Source organism: Vigna angularis, chromosome 9, assembly GCF_016808095.1.
Source record: "Vigna angularis cultivar LongXiaoDou No.4 chromosome 9, ASM1680809v1, whole genome shotgun sequence".
Lineage (NCBI taxonomy): Eukaryota > Viridiplantae > Streptophyta > Magnoliopsida > Fabales > Fabaceae > Vigna > Vigna angularis.
In genome coordinates this window covers 19,734,324-19,757,614 of record NC_068978.1, presented here as the reverse complement: position 1 = coordinate 19,757,614, position 23,291 = coordinate 19,734,324, and the positions used below count along the sequence as shown (strand labels likewise).

The window sequence follows — 23,291 nt, the reverse complement described above, 5'->3', positions numbered from 1 at the left end:
TCTTGATTATTTGTTATTCTTGAATTTATCTTTAAGGTCTCATGAAACTTTACCCAATTTATTTCCACATCTCAATGAAGTCAACTTAGCTGCAACTCCACTAACACGCATCAAAATATCCAAAAAACATTTATGCAATTAAAAAACTATTTTTAACATGTTTTTGTATCTCATGCTAAATAAACCCAATTATAACAAATTCTAATTAAAATATTCTATTAAAGTATAAAAACCAATTAAAGAATCCAATATTAAAGACCAAATAAGGGGATAAATATGTACTCATTAGATGCTCTAGCTAGAAGAGTTTCATTAGAGTCTAGTTTATGGAATTTACCTAGATGACTTATAAATCATGTATGTGTTGAGTGTTAATGATATTATGTAACATATTTTGTTCTAAAGCATTCTAACCTAGGTTTTGTGTAGCTGAAGTGAAACCAAGTTGATAAGTCGTTTGTAAATATAGGGATAGATCATCTGATGACCCTATTGACAATATAAACGTTACTAAATTGAATATTTTCTAATGACTAAGAGAAACTAATATTCTTACCTTAGTCCTAAGTGAGTTGGAATACTAAAATAAGATGATCCAAGACAAGAAAAAAGTGCTAAACATGTTTAATCTATATTTCACGTCTAATGAATTTGTTTAGTGAAAAAATATTTTTCATTAAAAATTTACAAAATTAAACATTTTGAGATTATCAATGTGACACTCTCAATTAAGAAAATTTGAATAAAATATGAAAATAAAAAAAAAATGCATAATTGAAGTTGTAACGAGAGAGAAATACTATCAAAATTAATATATGCTAAAATTAGAATAAATTTAGATAATATGGAAACAAATTTATTTATGATTCTGGTGGTTAATCATTATATAAAACAGTGTTTTCTTTTTCAAGTCACGTTATATAAGATATTTTTGCATATAATTTAATTACATATTCACTAAATTTTACGATAATAATTATAAAATATACCATTAATACTTTTTTTATATAGTAATAATGAATTTCTTACATTAAACCGCTCTTAATTTTGTTTCTTACAACCACCACGGCAACTACATCTGCAGCTTAATTTTTACTAGAAAGGATATGAACAGGTTAAGATATCCCGTTTTCTATTTGATCAAAAACATGAATATTACTTTCTTTAAAATCTTGCGTGTCATTGATCATAATAACTATATGAAGGTATAATTTGGGGGACATAATGTAGGAGTGAGAATATGAACAATGCAGTAAAACGGTGTAACGACGATTCTACATTTACCAAAAATAATTCTACAAATGTTGACCAGAAAAATAATAATAAAAAACTCTTCAATCCTGCACAGAATAGGTTGCAAATGCAACACTAACACGAAGCACCGAAGTTCAAATCAAAGCTTCTGATTCGGTCATTCTGAGCACTGACTAGTCTTTGTTACACATTCTTCGTGAATCTGAAGCTGTTTTCTTTTATTGTTCATGACCAGTCTTTTATCTTTTAGGTGATGTATTTGGCTTTTCATGTTTCAGGCAGAGCCAGGATTTGGTTTCCTTATAGAGGAAAATCAAAATTCAAGATCAAAATCAAGCACAACCCACCAACACCACCATGCAGAGGTGGAAGTGGCACAGAAAGAAACCCCCCATTTTCCCTTTACTTGTGCTTGTCTTGCTGTTCTTCATAGCCTTCTCAACCCTCCACAGTGAGCACACCATACAACGAATCCATGAAATCCCAGATCGTGTTCTTAACCACCAAGAGGTTTCTTCAGCCACCTTTGTCAAACCCAACCTCTCTGGTCACCTCAAGCAAGCTCCAGGTATGGCATTTCTCTTCACTGCTTGCTTTGTGCTTCATTGGAGGCTAAGCTTTGTGCTTTCTCTGACTTGTTGAAATGGGGTTGTTGGATTTTAGAGGTTTTGGATAGATTCAGTAGATGCAACTCTACTGTTGAGTATAGTGGCAAGAAAATTGCTTGGCGTGGTGATTCTTGGCAGTCTGGTCGCCGGAGAGTGAGGCCGGAAAGTTGTGATGTTTTTTCAGGCAAATGGGTGTTTGATAATGTTTCGCATCCACTGTACAATGAATCAGATTGCCCTTACATGTCTGACCAATTGGCCTGTCACAAGCATGGAAGGTCTGATTTGGGTTACCAGTATTGGAGATGGCAACCACATAACTGCAATTTGAAGAGGTGGTTCTCTATCTGAGCTTTGTGTTTGTGGTTTTTGGCTGAATCACCATGGTCAAGTTGTTGCTTTGGACTTAGAGCTTGATTGGAGGAAACTTTGGAAAAATGATACGAAAAATTAAAATCAGTTTCTCCACAGCTTGTGCATAATAAAAAAAAAAAATCTGATTTTGGAAAAGTTAAAACGAAATAATTTTTACAAATTAGCTTATGTATAATTTCATCTTAACTTGTGGAAAAACTAATTTTATTTTTCTTCTTTTTTCCTCCAAGGCTTGTGAAGATGTTTCTCCAAACAGGCCCTTAGTGGTGACATGAGTTGGAATAATCCAATTCAATTGCTTGAAGGTTGTCAGTATTTTGTGAAGTTGATGTGTGACCAAGATTTAGCTTTGTAAAGGTCCAAGTAGAATAACATTTTGTTGAGTTGTTTGTTAGGTAGGAACCAAGAGTTGAAAAGAACAAGAAATAGGAGACCACCCTCTCTCTCCAAGAGCTTCATAAAAGATTTCTCATTAATGCTCAATCTAAAGAATGAACATCCTTCCCCTCTCTTATCCATCTTCCCGTACTTATATCTAACACCAGTCTAACTAACCTAACCTAACATATTAATGGTCTATCTTAATTAATTTCTCCTTCTCCTTATATCCTAACATCGTTCCTGTGGATAGTGGAAATTTTTTATTTTTTTCTGGTGCCTAAATGTAGCATTAGCTGTGGGTTGTGTACGTGTTTATTTAACTATTGGGTTAAAGTTATTTAAGCCCTACAAATTGGGAATGTTCTTCTTTAGTCCCTGATATGTATGTCAATGTTATTGTAGACATTAATATGGGATCAGGGAAACTGCAATCGTACAATTTTTCTATTTATAGGAACTAGAAACATATTAAATCTTTAATTATTTATGTGATAGGGTAGGTTTCTTCTGATAAGATCCACTGACTTCTTATATAAAACAGGTGGAATGTGAAAGAAATGTGGGAGAAGTTGAGAGATAAAAGGCTAATGTTTGTTGGAGATTCACTAAATAGAGGGCAATGGATATCAATGGTATGTTTGTTACAATCAGTAATTCCCGCTGATAAGAGATCAATGTCACCAAATGCCCATCTCACCATTTTCAGAGCAGAGGTAAGAAACCTTTACTGAAAACAATTTTATGATGTTATAAATGTAGTCATTCATACCAATATGTGCCTTTTTCCATCATTTAACCGAATTTCTTTATACACATTGCTTGCTCCAAGACTTGTTGATGGGGTCTAGTTCACAAGTGCCATTGTTTTGAGTCTCATTTCCAGCACACTGCTATTTTTGTACTAATTTTCAGGATTATAATGCAACTGTGGAGTTTCTCTGGGCTCCCCTGCTTGTTGAATCTAATTCTGATGATCCAGTAAATCACAGACTAGATGAACGCATAATTCGTCCTGATACAGTTCTTAGACACGCATCACTGTGGGAAAATGCTGATATTCTTGTTTTTAACACATACTTATGGTGGAGACAAGGCCCAGTTAAGCTATTGTCCGTATCAATTCATCAATGTACAAGTTGTTTTTTAAGGAAAATTTTTCTTCTCTGTTCTAATGTATCTTGTATTTTCTTCTATGGCAGATGGACTACTGAAGAAAATGGAGCTTGTGAAGAATTGGATGGGCGAGGAGCCATGGAGTTGGCCATGGGAGCTTGGGCAGAATGGGTATCTTCAAAAGTTGATCCCCTGAAGAAGCGTGTCTTTTTTGTGACCATGTCACCAACTCATCTCTGGTGAGCAACCAATCTATATTTTGTATGATCATATATGGAGGGAAATATTGCTAGTATGCATTCTTGGAGATAGACCTTTTTCCACAGGTTATATTATGATACAATAGCTAGAGCGGAAACCAGTTTTTGCTGGCTGGTCTAGATTAACTTTGTTGTGTATTCTTAGAACTTATAGCAGAATTATATTGATTGTTATCATTCCTCTTAACCATGTTTCATTGGATAACCCAATGCAAATTCTATGGTTTACAACTTACCTGTTCTAGAGTTTTTAATTCCTTGGCTTCTAGTCCTCTCACTTCCATGACAGAGCAGTTCTGTTAGATAAGCACCGTAAGAGTACTTATAGTTTCTAGTTTGAATTTTGACTTTCTTTGAAAACATCTAATACGATTCTGTTGTATCAAGATATTATAGGTTTTAGAGAGTCAAATTCAATTGGTTAAAGAGTGTTTGGAAGTTGTTGTAAACTTCTCGGTACCTATTCTAGGTTGTCAAACGTGAGTTTGTGGATCTTCCACCAAGCTGGCTTGTGTAGTTGATTCTTAAGCTCTGTGACCTGTCAACTCTTATGAAATAGAAAAAGTAAAATTATTAGAAGACTTACTAATGACATATAGGCAAAACAAAATGCTATTAACACAACAATAATTCAATATTTCAACATCATTATAAAGCTAAATAGAAAATTCCACTAATGAAGTGTTGATTATATATTAATACAATATTAGATCAAACTACTCTAGTGATCAAATTATATATAAATTCATAAAAATGTAAGTCACAGTAGGATCTTGTGTACTAAACTACTTTCTAGGATAAGGGCATCTAAAGTATAACAACTTAGATATTCTTATAGAGCGTGTTGCTTATCAGAAGCATCTATTGGATTAAAGCGTCTAGCAGGGACTTTTCTTATCTGCTTATGTGCTAGCAATCTGGTTTTCTGCATAACTATTTACACTCATTTAGTTAGAAGTTCATTAGTGTTTCTAGCTAATTCTTAACAGTCTTGTAAAAAGCTCCTTTTAGAGCATCTACCTCTCTAGTAGAGAAAAAAATTGCACGGCATAGTAAATGAGATGACTTATTCTTGTTGACAAACAAGTCTTTCTGGATAAACACTCTGTAATATTACTTGTGTTTTTACATTGAGTGGTACAAGAACTATTTTTGTCTTGGCCCTTCAACTACATCCATTAAATACAACTACTACCTAAACTATATGTAATGAACTCTATTGCATGCCACAATCATTACTAGAAGCACTCCTAACCTTTGCAATTCCTAAGACTACTAATTATGATAGAACTATTAAAGGTAACTAACCACATTTAAGTTTATCTAACAATTCTTGGTATCTTGCTTTGTGTGTTCTTTGTTTGTTTGTCTCCAAAAGTGTGTTTGACAACCAGTGTTGTTGCATTTGTTCTTCCATTGTTTGTGGGCTCATTTTATCCAATGTGCACAATGGTCATTAAAGTGAAAAGATTTTAAAATGAGTTATTTTCCAGATCATCTAAGTCATGGTATAGCAATTACTGTGGGGTCAATGGGAACAAACATTATAACTGATTTCACATTTATGAACATGCTTCTTGATTTGAGAGTTTATGCAAGTTTATCCAATAAAAAGTTTGATATAGAATGGTTCAATATAGTAAAAACTATGTATGAGATTAATCTTCCTTTTGATACATAAGGTACTTTATTTATAATAGAAGAAATATGGGTTAAGCCTAAAATACAAATAAGGAATAATAACAAACTAACTAAAAATAAAAGATAAAAATAACATATATAAGATATCTAATAATCTAATATATCTAACATTTCTCCTCAAACTGATACATACAAATGTGTGTATACCAAGCTTGTTACAAATATAATAAATAAAGACTTAATGAAAATATCTACTTTTGCACTCGAGTGATACCAAATTATTAATGATTTGTGAAGACGATTAACCAATTCAAAAGACTCCCCTGAGCAACAAATTCAAGAGGTTGCTCCATTTAAATGTCTTCATGCAAATCGTCGTTAAGGAACTCTAGTTGATAAAGAGATCATTGTTGAAGAGCCACCATGGTTATTAATAAACTAACAGAAGCCATCTTTGCCATTGGAGAAAAAGCATATATGTACGAGTCAGACACACCAGTGATAGAACAAAGGTCAAAAGAGATAGCAGCGGAAGAAGCCATGGATGAACATAAACCCTAAAATCTAAGATTCTCCAATCAAGGAACTAGAAACAGGAAAACGGGCAACCTTAGCGCTTTGAATCATTGTCGGAGAGGAGACAGGACGCGTCACCATGCACAGCGAAAAAGGGAGCAAATTCACAACTTAGAAAGGTGTCGAGAGTGCGTAAGAGCTCCGATGAAGGCGTCGTTGACGGCACGGTGGTTGCCTGGCTGAGATGATCAAAACTGTGTAGTCTCTGGTCGAAATTGGAACTTTGGTGATGGTGGCGATAGATGGCGCCGTTGCCGGCACGACGGGTGTAGTGGCAGAGGCGACAAATTTTTTTTTCTAAAAGAAACATAGGCTCTGATACCATGTTCAATATAGTAAAAATTATGTATGAGATTAATCTTTCTTGTGTTGAATATACACATAGGGTACTTTATTTATAATAGAATAAATATGGATTAAGTCCAAAATACAAATAAGGACTAATAACAAACTAAATAAAGATAAAAGATAAAGATAAGATATATAAGATATCTAATAATCTAATATATCTAACAAGAATTAACTCATTGTCCTCTTGAAATTGTGAAAGATTTGAGGAGTTTAAAATTTAATTTGAGAGATTGTCATCATGTTTTTGTTCAATTCCTTTGAATAAAAAAAGATGTTAGCTCTTGGTTAGTTTAGTTTGTAAGTGTTAGAATATTTACCCTATTTATCATGATTATATTATGTCTAGAGTTACCCTATTTATCATGATTATATTGTGTCTAGGGTTATCCTATTTATCATTATTATATTGTGTCTAGGTTACCCTATTTATCATGATTATATTGTGTCTAGGTTACCCTATTTATCATGATTATATTGTGTCTAAGTTACCCTAATTATCATGTACTGTTGTATCAATTTATTTTTATAAATAGAAGATTATGAGAGAGATCAATTAAGCCCTCTAGAATTATTTTACAGTTTAATTCTCAAGTTTGTATCAGAGCAGGTTATCTGAGTCTCTTCCTACTCTGTGTTTGTTGCTGCCGGTGGCGGCACTGGCCACCAGCGGTCTTAAAAATGTCATCTTTTATGAAATACTTCAATGAGTAGTCTCGTTCTGATTTCTGTTTAGTCTCCAAACCTTAGTTGTTGTCCGCAACTGTCAAGCACCATTTGCCACTGTCCAGGCGCCGTTTGCTGCTGTCCAGGCGCCGTTTGCCGCTGTCCCGGCGCCGTTTGCAGCTGTTCGACGTCGTTTGTCGTTGTCTGGTGCCATTTGCCGTTGGCCATCTAACACTGTTTTGCCACAGTGAGGAGCTGTCCACAGAAGTTTGTCACCATCAACTTCTGTTCCCGACGCCGTTTGTCATCGTCCGCTGTTGTCCGCTGCCGACCACCGTCTATTGTCGTCTATTGTCGTCCGTTGCCATCTGCTGCCACAGTTTAGTCCGACCACTAGTGATCTGGATCGCCTCCTTGAGCGAGAGGGCTAGTTCTCATTTAGGCGCCGCCATGCACGCCACATTTGTCCGACGTTCGCCTCTGCCATGGTCACATTTTCTCTGGCGAAGTTAGGGGTTTTGTGCGCCTCGAGGAGCACGACTCATCCCTAGTCGTTGCCTCATTCTCATCTTGTCACGCACGACTTCTCTTCAATAAGCATTCGACGCTTGTCATGCCACCTTTCCGGTGTCGGAATCACACCGTGTCATTGTAGTTCGTCTCGCTCGACCAAATTAAAAAAAAAACTCTCTATTTCAGCATTATACCTCTGTTTCAGCATTTGCGTATTGTAGCAGTTGTGATGTTTCTGATGGCTTGTGTCATTTATTTACAAGTCTCCAAGGAGAGTCAGTGTTATTAGCTTGTTAACACAAGGAATTTCAAAACCAAAGTCATAGGTTGAAGGTTCTCATGCCATGAGGGGGAGTCTATTTCTGGCAAGATTAAGAATCTTAGTCAAACAATTTCACCAGTCCCTTGTGAGATCTATTTTTGGATCCTTTGATGAATAAAGGAGACCATAATGATCTTCCACCTTCACGATTTGTCTTGGCACGTCGTCATTTTCGTCGTTTTCTGTGAGGGGGAGTATGTTTCCAGCAACTGCAATATATTTCTAGCCACTGCAATATGTTTCCAGCCACTGCATGCCCCATCAGTTAGTGATGGCAGTCCCTGTAGTTTTGTCCTTTCAGCCATTGCAGGCCCCCATCACCTCATCAGTCAGTGATGGCAGTCCTTGTAGTTTGTTGCTTTCAACCACTACAGGCCCCATTAGTCACGGATGACAATTTAGTCTCTGTAGTTTGTCGCTTTTAGCCACTACAGGCCCCATCCTTACTTGATAGTAGTTTAGTCCCTGCAGTTTGGTCGCTTTCAACCACTACAGGCCCCATCAGTCACTGATGGCAATTTAATCCCTGTAGTTTGTCTTAATTAGCCATGCAAGCCCCATCCTTACTTGATGGCAATCCAGTCTCTGTAGTTTGTCGTTGTCTACCACTCATCATTCACTTTTGATGGAAATCAACCTTGTCAAAGTCATCCTACTTGAAGGTTCATGGTGCTAAATGAAGTTTCGTGGTTGTCCAATATTATTCTTCATAAGCTTATTAGGAGTCTCTTTGGCTATGCTGGATTGTGAGTCCAATTTGGTTTATAAACATTCTCTCTCGATGGTCGGAAGCATATGTGCATCTTGTTCAGAGCCAAAGTTACCACGTCTATTGTCTTGACATTTTAGACAAGTTGATTTGGTTGGATTGAGTTTATTTATTCCAAGCTTGGCACATACAATTTGTATGCTCCAGCTTGAGGGGAGTGTTAGAATATTTACCCTATTTATCATGATTATATTATGCCTAGAGTTACCCTATTTATCATGATTATATTGTGTCTAGGGTTACCCTATTTATCATGATTATATTGTGTCTAGGTTACCCTATTTATCATGATTATATTGTGTTTAAGTTACCCTAATTATCATGTATTCTTGTATCAATTTATTTTTATAAATAGAAGATTATGAGAGAGATCAATTAAGCCTTCTAGAATTATTTTATACAAATAAGGAATAATAACAAACTAAATAAAGATAAAAGATAAAGATAAGATATATAAGATATGTAATAATCTAATATATCTAACAAGAATTAACTCATTGTCCTCTTGAAATTGTGAAAGATTTGAGGAGTTTAAAATTTAATTTGAGAGATTGTCATCATGTTTTTGTTCAATTCCTTTGAATAAAAAAAGATGTTAGCTCTTGGTTAGTTTAGTTTGTAAGAACCAACGTGTTTAGCCTTGAAGGCTTGGTTTGATTCCCATTGTTCATAATTTCCCTTGGTAGGTCACAAATGAAGCTCTTGTTGACGGATGTTGCCTTTGACATGTACTAGCCAACGGGGTATCCTCCTTGCCTTAAACTTAAATTGTATTAGCTCCCTTTGAAGTCGAATCTGACTATGGAATTTTAGATGTCAATTGGCCATTACCTAGATCACCTATTGTGCACTAAGTGCCCCTTGTTGGTATATATGATACAGGTTTGCTCTCACTAGAAGGTGGGGTGTCAATGGTGAGATGTGGGAGGATTGATGGCTCCTTGTTGAGCTGACAAAATCCCTAAAAATGAACTTTGATTGTAATTGTTAGAATACTCAGTGAAGGTCCACTTATAAAAGTCTCTTCGACACTTATATTTTTAAGAGCTTTAGAATAATAGTAATATAAGAGTGGAGATAAGTAGGTAGGTAGTAATCCCTTTGGTAGTGGTATATATTTATAGGATTTTTGGTCTATGTGAGTGAAGCTTAACAACAATAAAGGATAATCTGTTGTTGTGTTCTTTGCATCACTAAATTGAAATTAACTACAAGATTTCGGTTCCAAGTCCTGTTGTTGTGTTCTTTGCATCACTAAATTGAAATTAACTACAAGATTTCGGTTCCAAGTTCAACACTCAACTGACTAGGTTGAATTTTGGACTACTAGATTGAAGTTTAAGTTTATCAAAATAGGAAATACTACAAATATGAGTATCTTGGAGGTAGGTAGGTACACAAACCCCAAGCTTAGAAGTCGAGTGAGTAAGTTATGTAAGATTTGAACGATTTGTTCACCTTTATAGGGTGAACAAGTTTGACGAGGTAGACTTTTAACGATTGGGTTATTGATGGTTGACCTTTTATGATCGAATTTTATGGTTATGATTTGTATTAATTCTATTTTTATGTGTTTGAACACGACCACTTTATTTCGCCAAGTATATAAAAAATCTTTGCAATGATGAGCAACCATTGTAAAATATACCTTCAATGCTCATTTTTATGACCAATCTTTTTGGTGGCAATCATGTGTTTTCAAGACATGTCATTAAGACGTGACATTTTGGTAAGGGTGTGTTGTTTTGCACAAGATCAGTTAATGTTCTTTTGAAAGACACTTTTACTTCCGTTTTGACACTTTTTCTTTTATTCAATATCCTTCAAGAGCACACTTGCCTTCTTCTCCTTATTTGTTCGTATCCTCCAACTTGTTCTTCTTTCCTTTTGTCAATCTAGGTATGTTCTTATTTCAACAAGTCATTTTCTTCATCTTTTCCCAACTCTTCTTATGGTGGTAGCCCCCTAGTCATCAAGGAGGTTAGCAACATTGGAGGAGTCTTGTTCAAAGAGTGGCTGAACTCTTTCTCCATAGGGAGGGACATGGTGGAAGAGATAGCCCTCTTTCATCTTTCATTGGTGTTATCTGGTGACCGCCCCTTCTTGGTGGAGATAATGCATGTTGTTTCCAATTTTTACTTAAGTGACACACTACTTCTCAAGAGACTGTAGAATTGGTAGGGTTGAGTAGGTTGAGAGGTAAAAGCAAAGATAGGTTTCCCTCTATTTTCATTTCGGTGAAGTTGATTCCTACGCCTCTAAGTATACCTTGAGGGATTTTATAGAGGAGTTCCTCAAATTGTTTAGTGCATGTAATAGTGATGTTGTTGGGCTCATTAAGGTTGAAGTGTGTTCTGCCGAGAATAAAGTGTAGACAAAACTTCCTTTATGACATATATTTTACCTTTGTATGAGTGCTTTACGAAAGAACATCATATTGACAGTGATAATAAAGTATATGGGTCACATAGAACTTGGAATTCGTCAATTTGTTGATCACATACCCACTAGAGGTTGTTATGTTATTGTTGGAGGCTGTCTGATGTTGTCGAACAAGCTCCAAGCCTTGGCGAGTTAAAATCATATGTTCTCTCTGTTGTTTCATGGCTGCAATTCTGTTGTGCATTGTGTCGTTGTTCTTTTGAAACAGTTTCTCCATATGTGTTGAGGTTGTTTATGATTGAAGAAAGATCCATCTAACAGTTTGAAGAGGAGATGGTATTCTTCTGGCTTCTAGTAATTACCATAAATGTGAGTGGGTTGGGAAAGATTTTACCCAAGCCCAATAATGGGTGCCAACAGGTTTTACCAAAAGGTAGAGCATTGTTGTACAAACCATAGAAGAAGCGAAGTCTCCTTATCGACCTTGTGGACTCCGTGAGGAGAACCTCTGAGAGTAATGTCCAAGTATGAACACCTATGAGAGACTCTATGTTACACAAGTCAGTAAGAGTTTTAGAATAATAATAATATAACAGTGAAGAAAATGAGGTGAATCGGTCCAACAGTTATTAGGTTCCTATATGGGATCTTCCATAGACACTGAAAAACAAAAAGGAATTGGCTTTTGCTGAAGTCGTCATTAGTTTATGAAAATTAGAAGTGAATTGAAAGTATTTTTATTCGTTATTAATGGTGTATGATATTGTTTTGTTATCCTCGTATTTAGTTCCGAAATGCATCTCATTCAAAATATTTGATATCTTCTCATTTATATCGCTACACCTCTCTATCTATACCATCACAACATTAATTGATGAAATCCAAATATCTCCTCCTCCATGTTTTCTCACTGAATTGAAACTATTATCATTCAGGAGCCGAGAGTGGAAACCAGAAAGTGAAGGAAACTGCTATGGGGAGAAGGACCCTATTTACAATGAGGGCTATTGGGGAAGCGGTTCAGATTTGCCCACAATGAACACTGTGGAGAAGATCCTAAGCAATTTGAGTTCAAAAGTTTCTGTCATCAACATCACTCAACTATCAGAGTATAGGAAAGATGGTCATCCTTCCATTTTTCGCAAATTTTGGGAGCCCCTTAGGCCTGAACAGTTGTCAAATCCCTCATCTTACTCTGATTGCATACATTGGTGCTTGCCTGGGGTACCTGATGTGTGGAATGAATTGCTATTCCATTTTTTATAGATGTTACAATATTCAATTTTCTTCATTGAATATAGCAGCCAATATCTGCATTTTGACTGGTAAAAGTTGTTTCTACTTGTTGTTTACACACCAGGGTAGACTTCTTTTGACAAGTAAATGCCGAAAATTTAGAGGCCTCATCAATGCTGATGTGCACCTTAAGGAACATAAAACTAAGGTAGTTATATGTTTTGATTTCTTTTGAATGTGATTTATTCATTTTCTCTTTCATCTCCTTCTCATGATGAAATGATTTTTTCAGTGTGAATATTATATTTATACTTATTATATTCTGGTAGGTCCAGGATAGTGAATATGAAAAGTTGATAAAATTTGGATTTAAATATTGGGGTTGGAGTCCATTTAGAGCAAGAAACCCTAACAATAGTATCATTACCCTACTGCTCCTAGGTGATAGAGTGGAAAATAACCTCTTCTATCTCTATAAATAAAACCTTTACACACCACTAAAAGGGATATACACATTGAGTGCTTTTGGACTAAATCTATTTTCAGATTTAACTGGAGCACATTCTAGGCATGCTTTTGTTGCCTTATAAAAACATCAGGGTTATGGCATGTTTAGCAGCATCTCTAAGAATATTCTTGTCAGTATAAATTATGGTGAAGTTAAAAAGCATTTCTGAGGTGGAAGAAGCTAGAACTGTATGGTATATTGGCCTTATAATTGCTGTAAGGGAATTTCTGAAGTGAAATAAATACTAACTGAAACTCAAATAGTTCATTTTTTCCATAGTTCAGATTTTTATTTGCTTCTAATTCTTTTGTTTTTTTATCCACTCAACCATATACATCATAAATTTAAACCAAAATAAAGCTTTCAGAAGTTGTTCTGTGTACCTGTATGGACTCCTTAAAGTTTTCATTTTGACTTGTTTGGGTGGGACAAAAGGAGCTTATTTAGATCAACTTGTACTCCAATGTGATTTAGTATAATTTTACCAACGTATCAATGTGTATAAGATATTTATGCAATAATGTTGATGATATTTATAAGAGTTATAAATGAAAAATATTCAGTACGTAACTTGCGACATCAGATAATTCCGAAGGGAAAAACATGGTTTTCTTGACTGTCTGCCACTAAAAGTCGAATTACTGACAAAAACGTCAGAAGAATATTTCACCCAAATTTGACAGTGGAAATGATATCGATTTGTGATTAGTACTGCTATAACTGGCATACAAGGAGCTATAAGTTGATTTCATAATTTAAATATAATGGGTTCATAATGTGACATTTTAAGTCATTAGTATTTGAGAATTTATCACTTTTAAAATATTTAAATATATTCAACTTGAATTATTTTAATTTTTGAAACGCTATGTTTAGATAAAATAGTTTGAAGAATTATAATTTATTTTGTTTGGATTGATTATTCCAATTACCGCCAAATAATACGCGTGATGTGACGGATAAACAATCCTTTTAGATATTGACAAGATTAATCATTGTAGATTTTAAGTGAAAAAGTTGACATCGATAAAAGAATAGGCTCATTGACATCATTGGAGAAAATTCTATCAAATGTGAATTGAGAAGTAATTTTGACTTCTAAGTGAAAAATAATTTCATATCAATAAAAAAAGACTAATTAATGTTAGTAGAAAAATAATGGCGACCTTTGTTTTGGTTTATGTTGGTCAAAAAATAATATTTTTGACATCAACTTAAAATATCTCAGTTCTCATAAAAAAATTGCTTTTGATATTAGAAAAAAAACATTGTAGATGCTAATGTTAATAGAGAAATAACATAGATATTATATTAGCAAAAATAATTGAAAATAAAATTTATCTTACAGCGGATGAATTTAAAATTGGTTTCAAATAACTTTTTTCATGATGATAAATGTGATTGTAAAGTGTTATAGAGAGTATATTTTTGAAAGTATTGATATTACGAAGAGTTAATCCGTTCCAAAAATAGTTTTTCTAAGGAAGCATGAAATTTTTATAGAAATGCAAGAAAGTTTTATCATGTCTTACTATTTAAGAATTTCATGTGATTTTTTTGTTACCAGGTATTGTTGAATAACACATTCATAAAGTGTTATGGAATACTTCAAATGACAAAAGAAAATTATTATTTTTTCTGCTTTATTGAGAAAAATGAGGAAAAAAATCCGACCTGCCGGATTCGAACCAGCGACCTAAGGATGTCTGTTAAATCCAACTACAGTCCTCCGCTCTACCAACTGAGCTAAGGTCGGTTTATATCAGCTGGCAAGATAACAAAATTATGATCCATATTCTACATATCAATATAAGCAAAAATAAAACATACAATTTATTACAAATTCTTTATATAAGTTGTAGAATATTTCAAACAAATAATATCATTATATCAATAAAATAATATATCATTTCCCTCACCGAAATATCAAAATATGAAATAAAATTAAAATTTTATGAAATCAACTATTCATTAATTTAGCGTGATTAAGTTATATTTCAGACAAATAATATTGAAAGTATAATTTATTGCTTATTTATTTTTACAATACTGTATTTGTTATTTACTAGCGCATATATAATTGATTTACTAATTATATATAATTAATTGTAATAAAATATTTCTATCAGTTATATAAAAGGTTATGAGTCGTACAATTTTAGTTGATTGAAGAATGAATTACTCTTACAAAAGTCTTTTTAGGTCTCTTTAAATAAACGTGTACAATAGATTTTAACTAGTTTCTATTAATTCTTTTAGCTTGTAATATCCATTATCACTTATTTTGGTTAGATACTCAACATATTATTTGGACTAGGAACAGAAATTCATATTACATTAACCGAAATTACTATATTTTAAGTACATATTTTTACAGTATATCGCAAAGATATGAACAGCGTTGTTTTGCCTAAAAGAAAATAAAATAAGTGACATTAAACAACTAAAAGAATAATGTTACAAAAATTAAATCTAGCATAACTAAACATATTTAAACCTTTAAATATTGACTTGATTGTGATTCTAAATTGAGAAGATTAATTATTCTTATAATTGAGAAGATTAATTATAGGAGTTTAGTCTAGGAACAAATTTCTAAAGCCCATACCTGCTCTAAGAAAATATTATGGAAAAATTAAAAAAAAACTGAAAGAATTAGGGATGGACAAACTGAAGATTGTCGCTGCTACTAAATCGTGGGATCTTACCAACAACACAGACGTCGAGAAGAAGACAACAAGGAAAAAGAAAAAGAAAAACGAAATAGCATTAAAGAATATAATAATAAAGTAATTATAATTTTTCTACAGAATATCTTGATAAATAAAGAATGTATTGAACTGTTCAAGTTTTCCCTTGGCCATTTTATTTTGTGAATGATTCAAGATCATATATATATTCAAACACTCTTGTATTATTGAAATGTTTGAGTAGTCATTTTCTGAAGTTGTTGACAGCGGCATCAGAAATGGTCTCTATGTTTAGCCGTGGTAAATATACATTTGATGATAAGTATGACCCAGTCCCTCACAAAATTTTTCCATTCAACCCATTTAAACTATAACGTCATCAATGTACTATATTGAAACAAAGTCCAAACTAAACATTGATTAAGTTAACGATAATCCTCTCATAAAATAATATTAGGGGAACAAGTATAACAAGCAAAGCCAGTTGAAGAGGTAACACCGAAACACTTGCGTTTTCTTTTTCACATGGGGCATCTCTTTAGTCTACTCTTTGATCAAGTACCTATGTAGTTGTTAAGGAACGGTTCCTCACTAAATAAAAAATTAATTACGGTAAATACAATCTGCAAAGCAATCGATGCTTCATCCTTATAAATACCGATCTCCAAATGAATCAAAACTCACTTCTCACAACATTACAAAGCACAAGAATCGTTTGATACCGAAAGGGAAAAAAATGAAAGCTGTTTACTTGCTTCTTGCCATCTTAGCTTTCACTTCCTCACTTGTTTCTGCGTATGACCCTAGTCCCCTGCAAGACTTTTGTGTTGCAATCAAGGAACGCGATGGTGGTACGTAAAAATAGTCTTCAATCATATATATAGATACAATTATATATTGAAAATGATTTTATTAAATTCCTAATCACCTATTTATACAATGTATTTTTTTTTTTAAATTTTGTATTTAAATAATTGGACTGAAGTATCTTTTTCAGGATGATGATTAAGAAGGGATGAAACGTCTTGAAAGAATTATATCTTCTTTTTACTATTTGGATATGACATAAATGAATAACATTTATTTTTTTACCAACTTTACTTTTAGATAATTTTGAATACCTCGATTTAAATAATTCATAATGATCTAATATATAAATCTTCTTTCTTACCATTTGAAAATTACACGTGTCCAAGTGTCCACGTGTGAAGGGATCAGGATAGTATTCATGCTACATATATAATAACCATTGCTTTGTAATTGGTAGTGTTTGTGAATGGAGAATTTTGCAAAGACCCAAAGGCAGTGAAAGCTGAAGATTTCTCCTTACATGTGGAACCTGGGAACACCGACAACCCACTGAATGCACAGGTGACTCCTGTGGCTGTTGATCAACTACCTGGATTGAACACGCTGGGCATATCTTTGGCTCGCATAGATTTTGCACCAAAGGGTTTAAACCCTCCCCACACCCACCCTCGTGCCACTGAGATCCTTATTGTTCTCGAAGGAACACTTTATGTTGGATTTGTATCCTCAAATCAAGATGGAAATCGCCTTTTCACCAAAGTCTTGAACAAGGGTGATGTCTTTGTCTTCCCAATTGGTCTCGTTCACTTCCAACTCAATGTCGGTTATGGAAATGCTGTTGCTATTGCTGGTCTTAGCAGTCAAAATCCAGGAACTGTTATTGTTGCAAACGCTTTGTTTAAAGCTGTTCCACCTATTTCTGTTGAGGTTCTCGCCAGGGCTCTTCAACTTGATAACAAAGTAATTGAAGACCTTCAAAGGAAATCATGGTACGGCAAGGACTAGTTTGTCTGGGAACATCATCCATCATTTCTTATTCTACGTATACAAATAATGAATTTCATGTTTCTATCACCCCATAGACCTCCAAATAATTACTAATATAATAAATAAAACGCATCTGGGTTGTTTTCATATATTGTAGGATTGTTTTTTGTTGTACTTTCATTTCATTTATTCCAATGTTTGTCAATTTAATGCAACAATATTGTTGCAAGAGTTGTGCTTGGATCCAGTATCAGAGTCTTTAAGATAACACGTGGTTAATTAAGTTCGGTTGTCAATGTTTTCTTAAGATAATGCTATTTGAATTTAATTATATTGTTATATCTTTCCTGTATATTTAGGATGTTAAAAGCGAGTTACTCTAAATCGTAAACCCTATAATGAATTTTATGTTTATGTATATACCATTGAAAGCAAAAGATCATCATTTAATCATGGATGAATTAATATAGGATGACCTGTGCGAGTTAGGTTGCAAGAAAAAGTGTAAAACGAGTTGAGATTTAAAATTTATTGGTATGCTTAAACTCGTCCTGCATAACCTGTTGTCTGCGCGGATCAAAGACCGACCAAAGACGTGTAAAAGACATGAAATAAGCACATAGGTATTGGGAATATAATTATATTGGGCCTAACCTTAGCATCTAATTACTTTACAATTTACATTTATATGGACAGTAAACAATTAGTGTTAATTTAGCTTTTTATAATATACTAATTTAGCTAATACTTTATTAAACCCACCAAAAATGGGCCAGTACCCAGGCCTACGGGTCAAGATGTATGTAGGTTGGCAAGAAAATTAAGCCCATATATGGGGTGTTGCTCCCTTCACCACCACCTCTTGTTCCCTCCATCTCCCCATTCCTGTTTTATCCTTTAGTATAATTTTATTTTTAGGATTAATATTTTGTAACTTCTACCCACTCCAATCTCCTATATGAATGCGATGGTTTGGTTTATGCTTAACCAATAAGCATTTGTTATTGACCATTATGTTGTTTCTTTCTCTCTTCTATCTCATCACCCAAACAACACAACCATTTTAATGGTGGACTCATGTTTCTATGTTTCATTTTCTTCTGTCTCTCCCTGTTTTTTATGCTTCTTTCTTGTATCTTTTGAACTTTCTGATTGTTTATCTTACCCACACCAACATACGAAGAGTTAAGCAATCTCACATAAAAAAAATGTTGATACATGAGGAAGAAATATATCTCGCAATGTGTCAGAAAAAATATTGTGGAGGATAATTAATTTTATAAAAAGGTTGAAACATTATTTTATATAATCATTTAAATAAAAAATTAAGATATTGAAATTTTAAAACTTTAAGAGAGGAATTTGATCATTATTGTTAGTCATAAAATATTCATTATCGTTTGAAATCGCTCCATCGTCAAATGACCACCGCAAACACCCTGCATCATCGCACCACAGAAAGTCACACCACCACACCATGAAACCAAACAGATATGGAGACAAGAATATGAAGAAGAACTAAACGGATATGGAAAAGAGAAGTAAGAGTTAAAAGATGAGAAGAAACGGATCCGGTGAGAGTTGAAAGGGGTGAGAATCTAGAAAGAGAAAAAGTGAGACTTGGGAGAGTTGGGGGTGGACTTACGAGTGAAAATGGGTGAGTAAAAATATGTATAAATTTAGGATTTCAAAATAAAGTAAATAAATTAAGGTTAAAAGTAAAAAAGACTACTTTTATAATTAAAAAACTTTTGTAGAGAGTTAAGAAGGTAGAGGGAGAAGGAATGGTACTGGAGGGAGCAACACCCCATATATGCAGGGCACACCAGAAAATCGAGCCCATATATTTAAAACAGGACGGAGCAGTCCAACCCCGACATATAATTACTAATATAGTAAAAAAAGTGCATCTGGGTTATTTTGGTATACCGTAATGTTGTTTTCGGTTGTAGTTTCATTTGGTTTATTCCAATGTTTGTCAATTTAATGGAACAACCTATTATTTTAAGAGTTGGGTTTGGATCCAATATCAGAGTCTTTAAGATAGCATGTGGTTAATTAAGTTTGGTTTGTCTGATGTTTTCTTAAATAATTTCTTGATAATACTATTTGAATTGAATTAGCTTGTTCTATCAAAATAAGTCAATTTTACTTACATGGATTCACTTATCATATATTGAATTAAAAATAAAGCATTTCAACCTGATTCACTCTTTGGTAAATTAGAAATTTTATATCATAGATTTCATTTGATGAGTTAGTAGGTTCACATATTGAAGGATGTTTTATTCTTTTGATTTATTTTATATATTTATTACAATGCAATTAAAGTGAATAAACTTAATTCATTTTTTATAGTAGTATAATCAAATTGTTCACCTATTTTTCCAAATATTATTATAAAGAGAATAGTTGAAAATTAAAACTTTAACATACATAATTTAGCAAACAAACAAATTAAATATTTAAACTATTCAAACATTATTATCAACATTCTAATATTTAAAAAATCAAATTGTTAACCTACACAATTATAAGTAGTAAATAATTATAATAATATAAACTTATAAAAAATGATGAAAAACTAATAAAAAGTTGTTGTTGGTAGGTTATGGGTGAATTCACTTTCAACCAGATTCAATCCGTTTTTAACTCATAAATTAAGTGAATCAGGTTTAATCCATATTTAATTTTTTTTCTAACTCAATCCAACTTAAACATGTGGATTAACTCAAGAATTCACATTCCTAATATAACTTACATAATTATATTACAGTCCATAACATTAAAAATGTCCATTTGTTAACATCATAGAAGTGTATATAACTTTTACTTTAGAATAACTTGTATTTTCAAAGGACATATATGCTTTTACTTTATAAACATTAGATATTTGATGTTAAGGATGGAATAAATATTAGAGTGTTATACTTTTGTTCACATTCAAATTGTTAGATAAAGAGAGAAAGGAAAAGAAAATGAAATGTATAATTTATTGTTTATTTATTTTTACAATCCTGTATTTCTTATTTACTAGCGCAAATATAATTAATTTACTAATTATATAATTAAAATGTTTGTAATAAAAGTGTAATAAAATATTCCTAAACATTCAGTTGTAAGTCGTACAATTTCAGTTGATTGAAAAATGAATTACTCTTACAAAACATTTTTTCAGCTCTCTTTAATTCTTTGTATCTTTCTTACATTATTTATTTAAACGTGTAAAATATATTTTAAATAGTTTCTATTAATTATTTTATCTTGTAATATCCATTATCACTTATTTTGGTTAGATACTCAACATATTGTTTGGACTAGGAACAAAAATTCATATCACAATTTTCAATAATATTAAAACGAAATTACTATATTTTAAGTAAGTTATTTTAAAATATATCGTAAAAATATAAATCATGTTGTTTTGCCTAAAAGAAAATAAAATAAGTGACATTAAACAAAATCAAAAGTAATTTGTTACAGAAATTAAATCTCTCTCTATATATGCGCAGCACACTTAAATATATTTAAACCTTTAAATATTGACTTGATTGTGATTGTAATGAGAAGATTAATTATAGGAGCTTAGTTTAGGAATAAATTTCTAAAGCCATACCTTTTCTAAGAAAATATGAAGGAAAATTTTTAAAAAAAAATTGCAAGAATTAGGGATGGACAAAATATTGTGACTGCTACTAAATGAACTTTTCTGCAAATTATCTTGATAAATAAAGAATGTATTTAACTGTTCAAGTTTTTAACGCATTAAATTATTTACTTTTTATTTATACATTTTTCATAAAATATTAAAGAAAAACTGTTAGAAAAATTGTAAAATAAATTGATCTTTTCTTGTTTTTATTCTAAATTATTTTGATATAAACTTTTATTCGATATTGGATTAACGAAAGGGTTTTTGGCAGAGTGAAAATAAAAAGGAGTAGTAGCACATAAACCAGAATATAATTAGGTTTAGTTTAAAAAATTACGATTTTGAATCTTGTTAACAAAATAAAGGGTTAATAATGTTTTTAATTTCTTAAATGCGAAATTAAAATTTATTCACTTAAAAATTTCATGCAAAATTCATCTCTATATTTTAGTAATACATAAAATATGTTTTCGAGAATCAATTAAATAATTTTGGGGTGATGTGTCTAAGAATCATATATTGATTTGATTGAAAAGTTAGAACACTTAGCTTATGAAAAAGTGTTGAAGATTTAAAAAATGATTGGATGAAGAGATACATTAAACACTTAAGAATTTAGTTGTTGAAGTCTTATAATTTGTGTATTTTATTTAAATTAGTAGATCAAAAGTCAATAGATAGAACTCATACAATAAAACACTTAAGGAAAATTTTACTTTTCATAAAAACCTATGTGATAATAAATTATCATTAATAATAATCGATTATCCAATTAAAATTAAGTTTTTCAGAAGTATATTTGTGATAATTTATTATCACCTTCTGATAATCGATTATCACAACAAGAAAATAATTTTTGAAAGAGTTTTTGAAATAATCAATTATCATTTATGATAATTGATTATTAGTGGAAATTGCAAATAGACTTTTCAATTTTCTGACCTAATTTTCAAAATAGGGGTCTATATATATTTTACCTAAACCTAATTTGAAAATAACTTTTCACTAAGAGATTTATGATCTATGTGTTAGAGAAACTCTCAAAGTTTGTGAAAAAGGGGCTTTAAAAAACCTAGTGTAGGTAGAATGTGAACTTTCACTAAGTGTGTGTAAGTGATTGAGTGTTGCTGATTTGGCTAGAAAAACTATTCATCCTTTGTGTGTCAGAGGAGGTGTTTTCTAACCTTAATTTTGTTCTTTGTCCATATGCGAACATTCCGATGTGCGATTCTAACAATATATTCATCCCTATAATTTAGTAATGCATAGAATATGTCTTCGAGAATCAACAATGTTAGGTGATGTGTCTAACAACCATATATTGATTAAAAAGTCAAAACACTTAGCTGACACATCACTAACATGGTTTTTTTTTTAATTTTTTTCTTTTACATTCTTTTTCTATTTTCTTTTCTTTTCTTCTTCACCTCTTCTTTTTCCTTCTTCATCCTCACTCAGCATATTCATTGTCGATGATGGGTTTCAAAAGCATAAATAAATAAATAGATAAAGGGCTAAAGGCATCTTTGTGGCGGTTTCACTATCTGCTTATTCCTTATTTAGTATTGAGACAAGTTTTGATTTCAAGCAACGAGTTTCAAGTAAATAGAATATTAACTTAGTAATAGTTTAAACAATTTATACATTCCAAAATTTCTAGTTTTGATTTCTTAAACTATTGTTCATGATTTTAAAATGTCCCAAATAACATCATTTAACTAATTAGATCACTCTCAAAACATAATTTTATAACACATGCATATAATAAATTCGCACAACACAAAAGCCAATTTCAATACTTACTACACATTCAGTTTCAAAAAACTCAGTCCACAATATACACAATTCAAACATTTTTACCCATGTCATCCAATCTAATTAGTTTCATTCAAAACACACACAATTCTTAAAATGCCTAATAATATAATTATAAGATTCCTTTACCTGAATTGATGAACCCTTTTTCTAACAAATCCTCCTCACAATACAAAATCTTTAAACAAATATATATACACAAAAGGCTTAAATTAATGATCCAATCATACCCTAATGACTAATAGAGAACAAAGAAACATTTAGAACCTCTTAAGAATTTGTGCAACCAATTTATAAAGTGTTAAGACAAAATCGTCTAGAGAAGCTAGACTGTTTAGGAACCCATGTTTTGAAGTTTATCAAACAATACTCAATGAAATATTTC

The 23,291-nt window shown here is 32.3% G+C and overlaps 2 protein-coding genes and 1 non-coding gene across 5 annotated transcripts; 2 read left to right on the top strand and 1 right to left on the bottom strand.

Moving 5' to 3' along the window:
- Nucleotides 1-1,267: 1,267 nt before the first annotated feature.
- Nucleotides 1,268-12,705, top strand: LOC108320146 (protein trichome birefringence-like 35). 3 transcript variants are annotated; one of them, XM_017551492.2, is made up of 7 exons: nucleotides 1,268-1,410; nucleotides 1,537-1,822; nucleotides 1,918-2,197; nucleotides 3,160-3,331; nucleotides 3,531-3,727; nucleotides 3,818-3,970; nucleotides 12,144-12,705. In XM_017551492.2, the coding sequence occupies exons 2-7, from the start codon at nucleotides 1,612-1,614 to the stop codon at nucleotides 12,472-12,474; spliced, it is 1,344 nt and encodes a 447-aa protein (XP_017406981.1). In that variant the 5' UTR covers nucleotides 1,268-1,410; nucleotides 1,537-1,611; the 3' UTR covers nucleotides 12,475-12,705. The 3 variants fall into 3 exon arrangements, with proteins under 3 accessions (XP_017406981.1, XP_017406979.1, XP_052724814.1); XM_017551490.2 differs by having other exon boundaries at nucleotides 1,533-1,822; XM_052868854.1 differs by lacking the exon at nucleotides 1,268-1,410 and adding an exon at nucleotides 1,422-1,436 and having other exon boundaries at nucleotides 1,533-1,822.
- Nucleotides 12,706-14,620: 1,915 nt separating this feature from the next.
- TRNAY-GUA (transfer RNA tyrosine (anticodon GUA)) lies at nucleotides 14,621-14,708 on the bottom strand. The gene is given in 2 exon segments: nucleotides 14,621-14,656; nucleotides 14,672-14,708. It is a non-coding gene; the product is annotated as a tRNA-Tyr (tRNA).
- Nucleotides 14,709-16,340: 1,632 nt separating this feature from the next.
- On the top strand, nucleotides 16,341-17,778 carry LOC108320147 (germin-like protein subfamily 1 member 20). Its single transcript, XM_017551493.2, has 2 exons — nucleotides 16,341-16,493; nucleotides 16,910-17,778. Exons 1-2 carry the CDS (start codon nucleotides 16,379-16,381, stop codon nucleotides 17,455-17,457), a joined length of 663 nt encoding a protein of 220 aa, XP_017406982.1. The 5' UTR covers nucleotides 16,341-16,378; the 3' UTR covers nucleotides 17,458-17,778.
- Nucleotides 17,779-23,291: the final 5,513 nt, after the last annotated feature.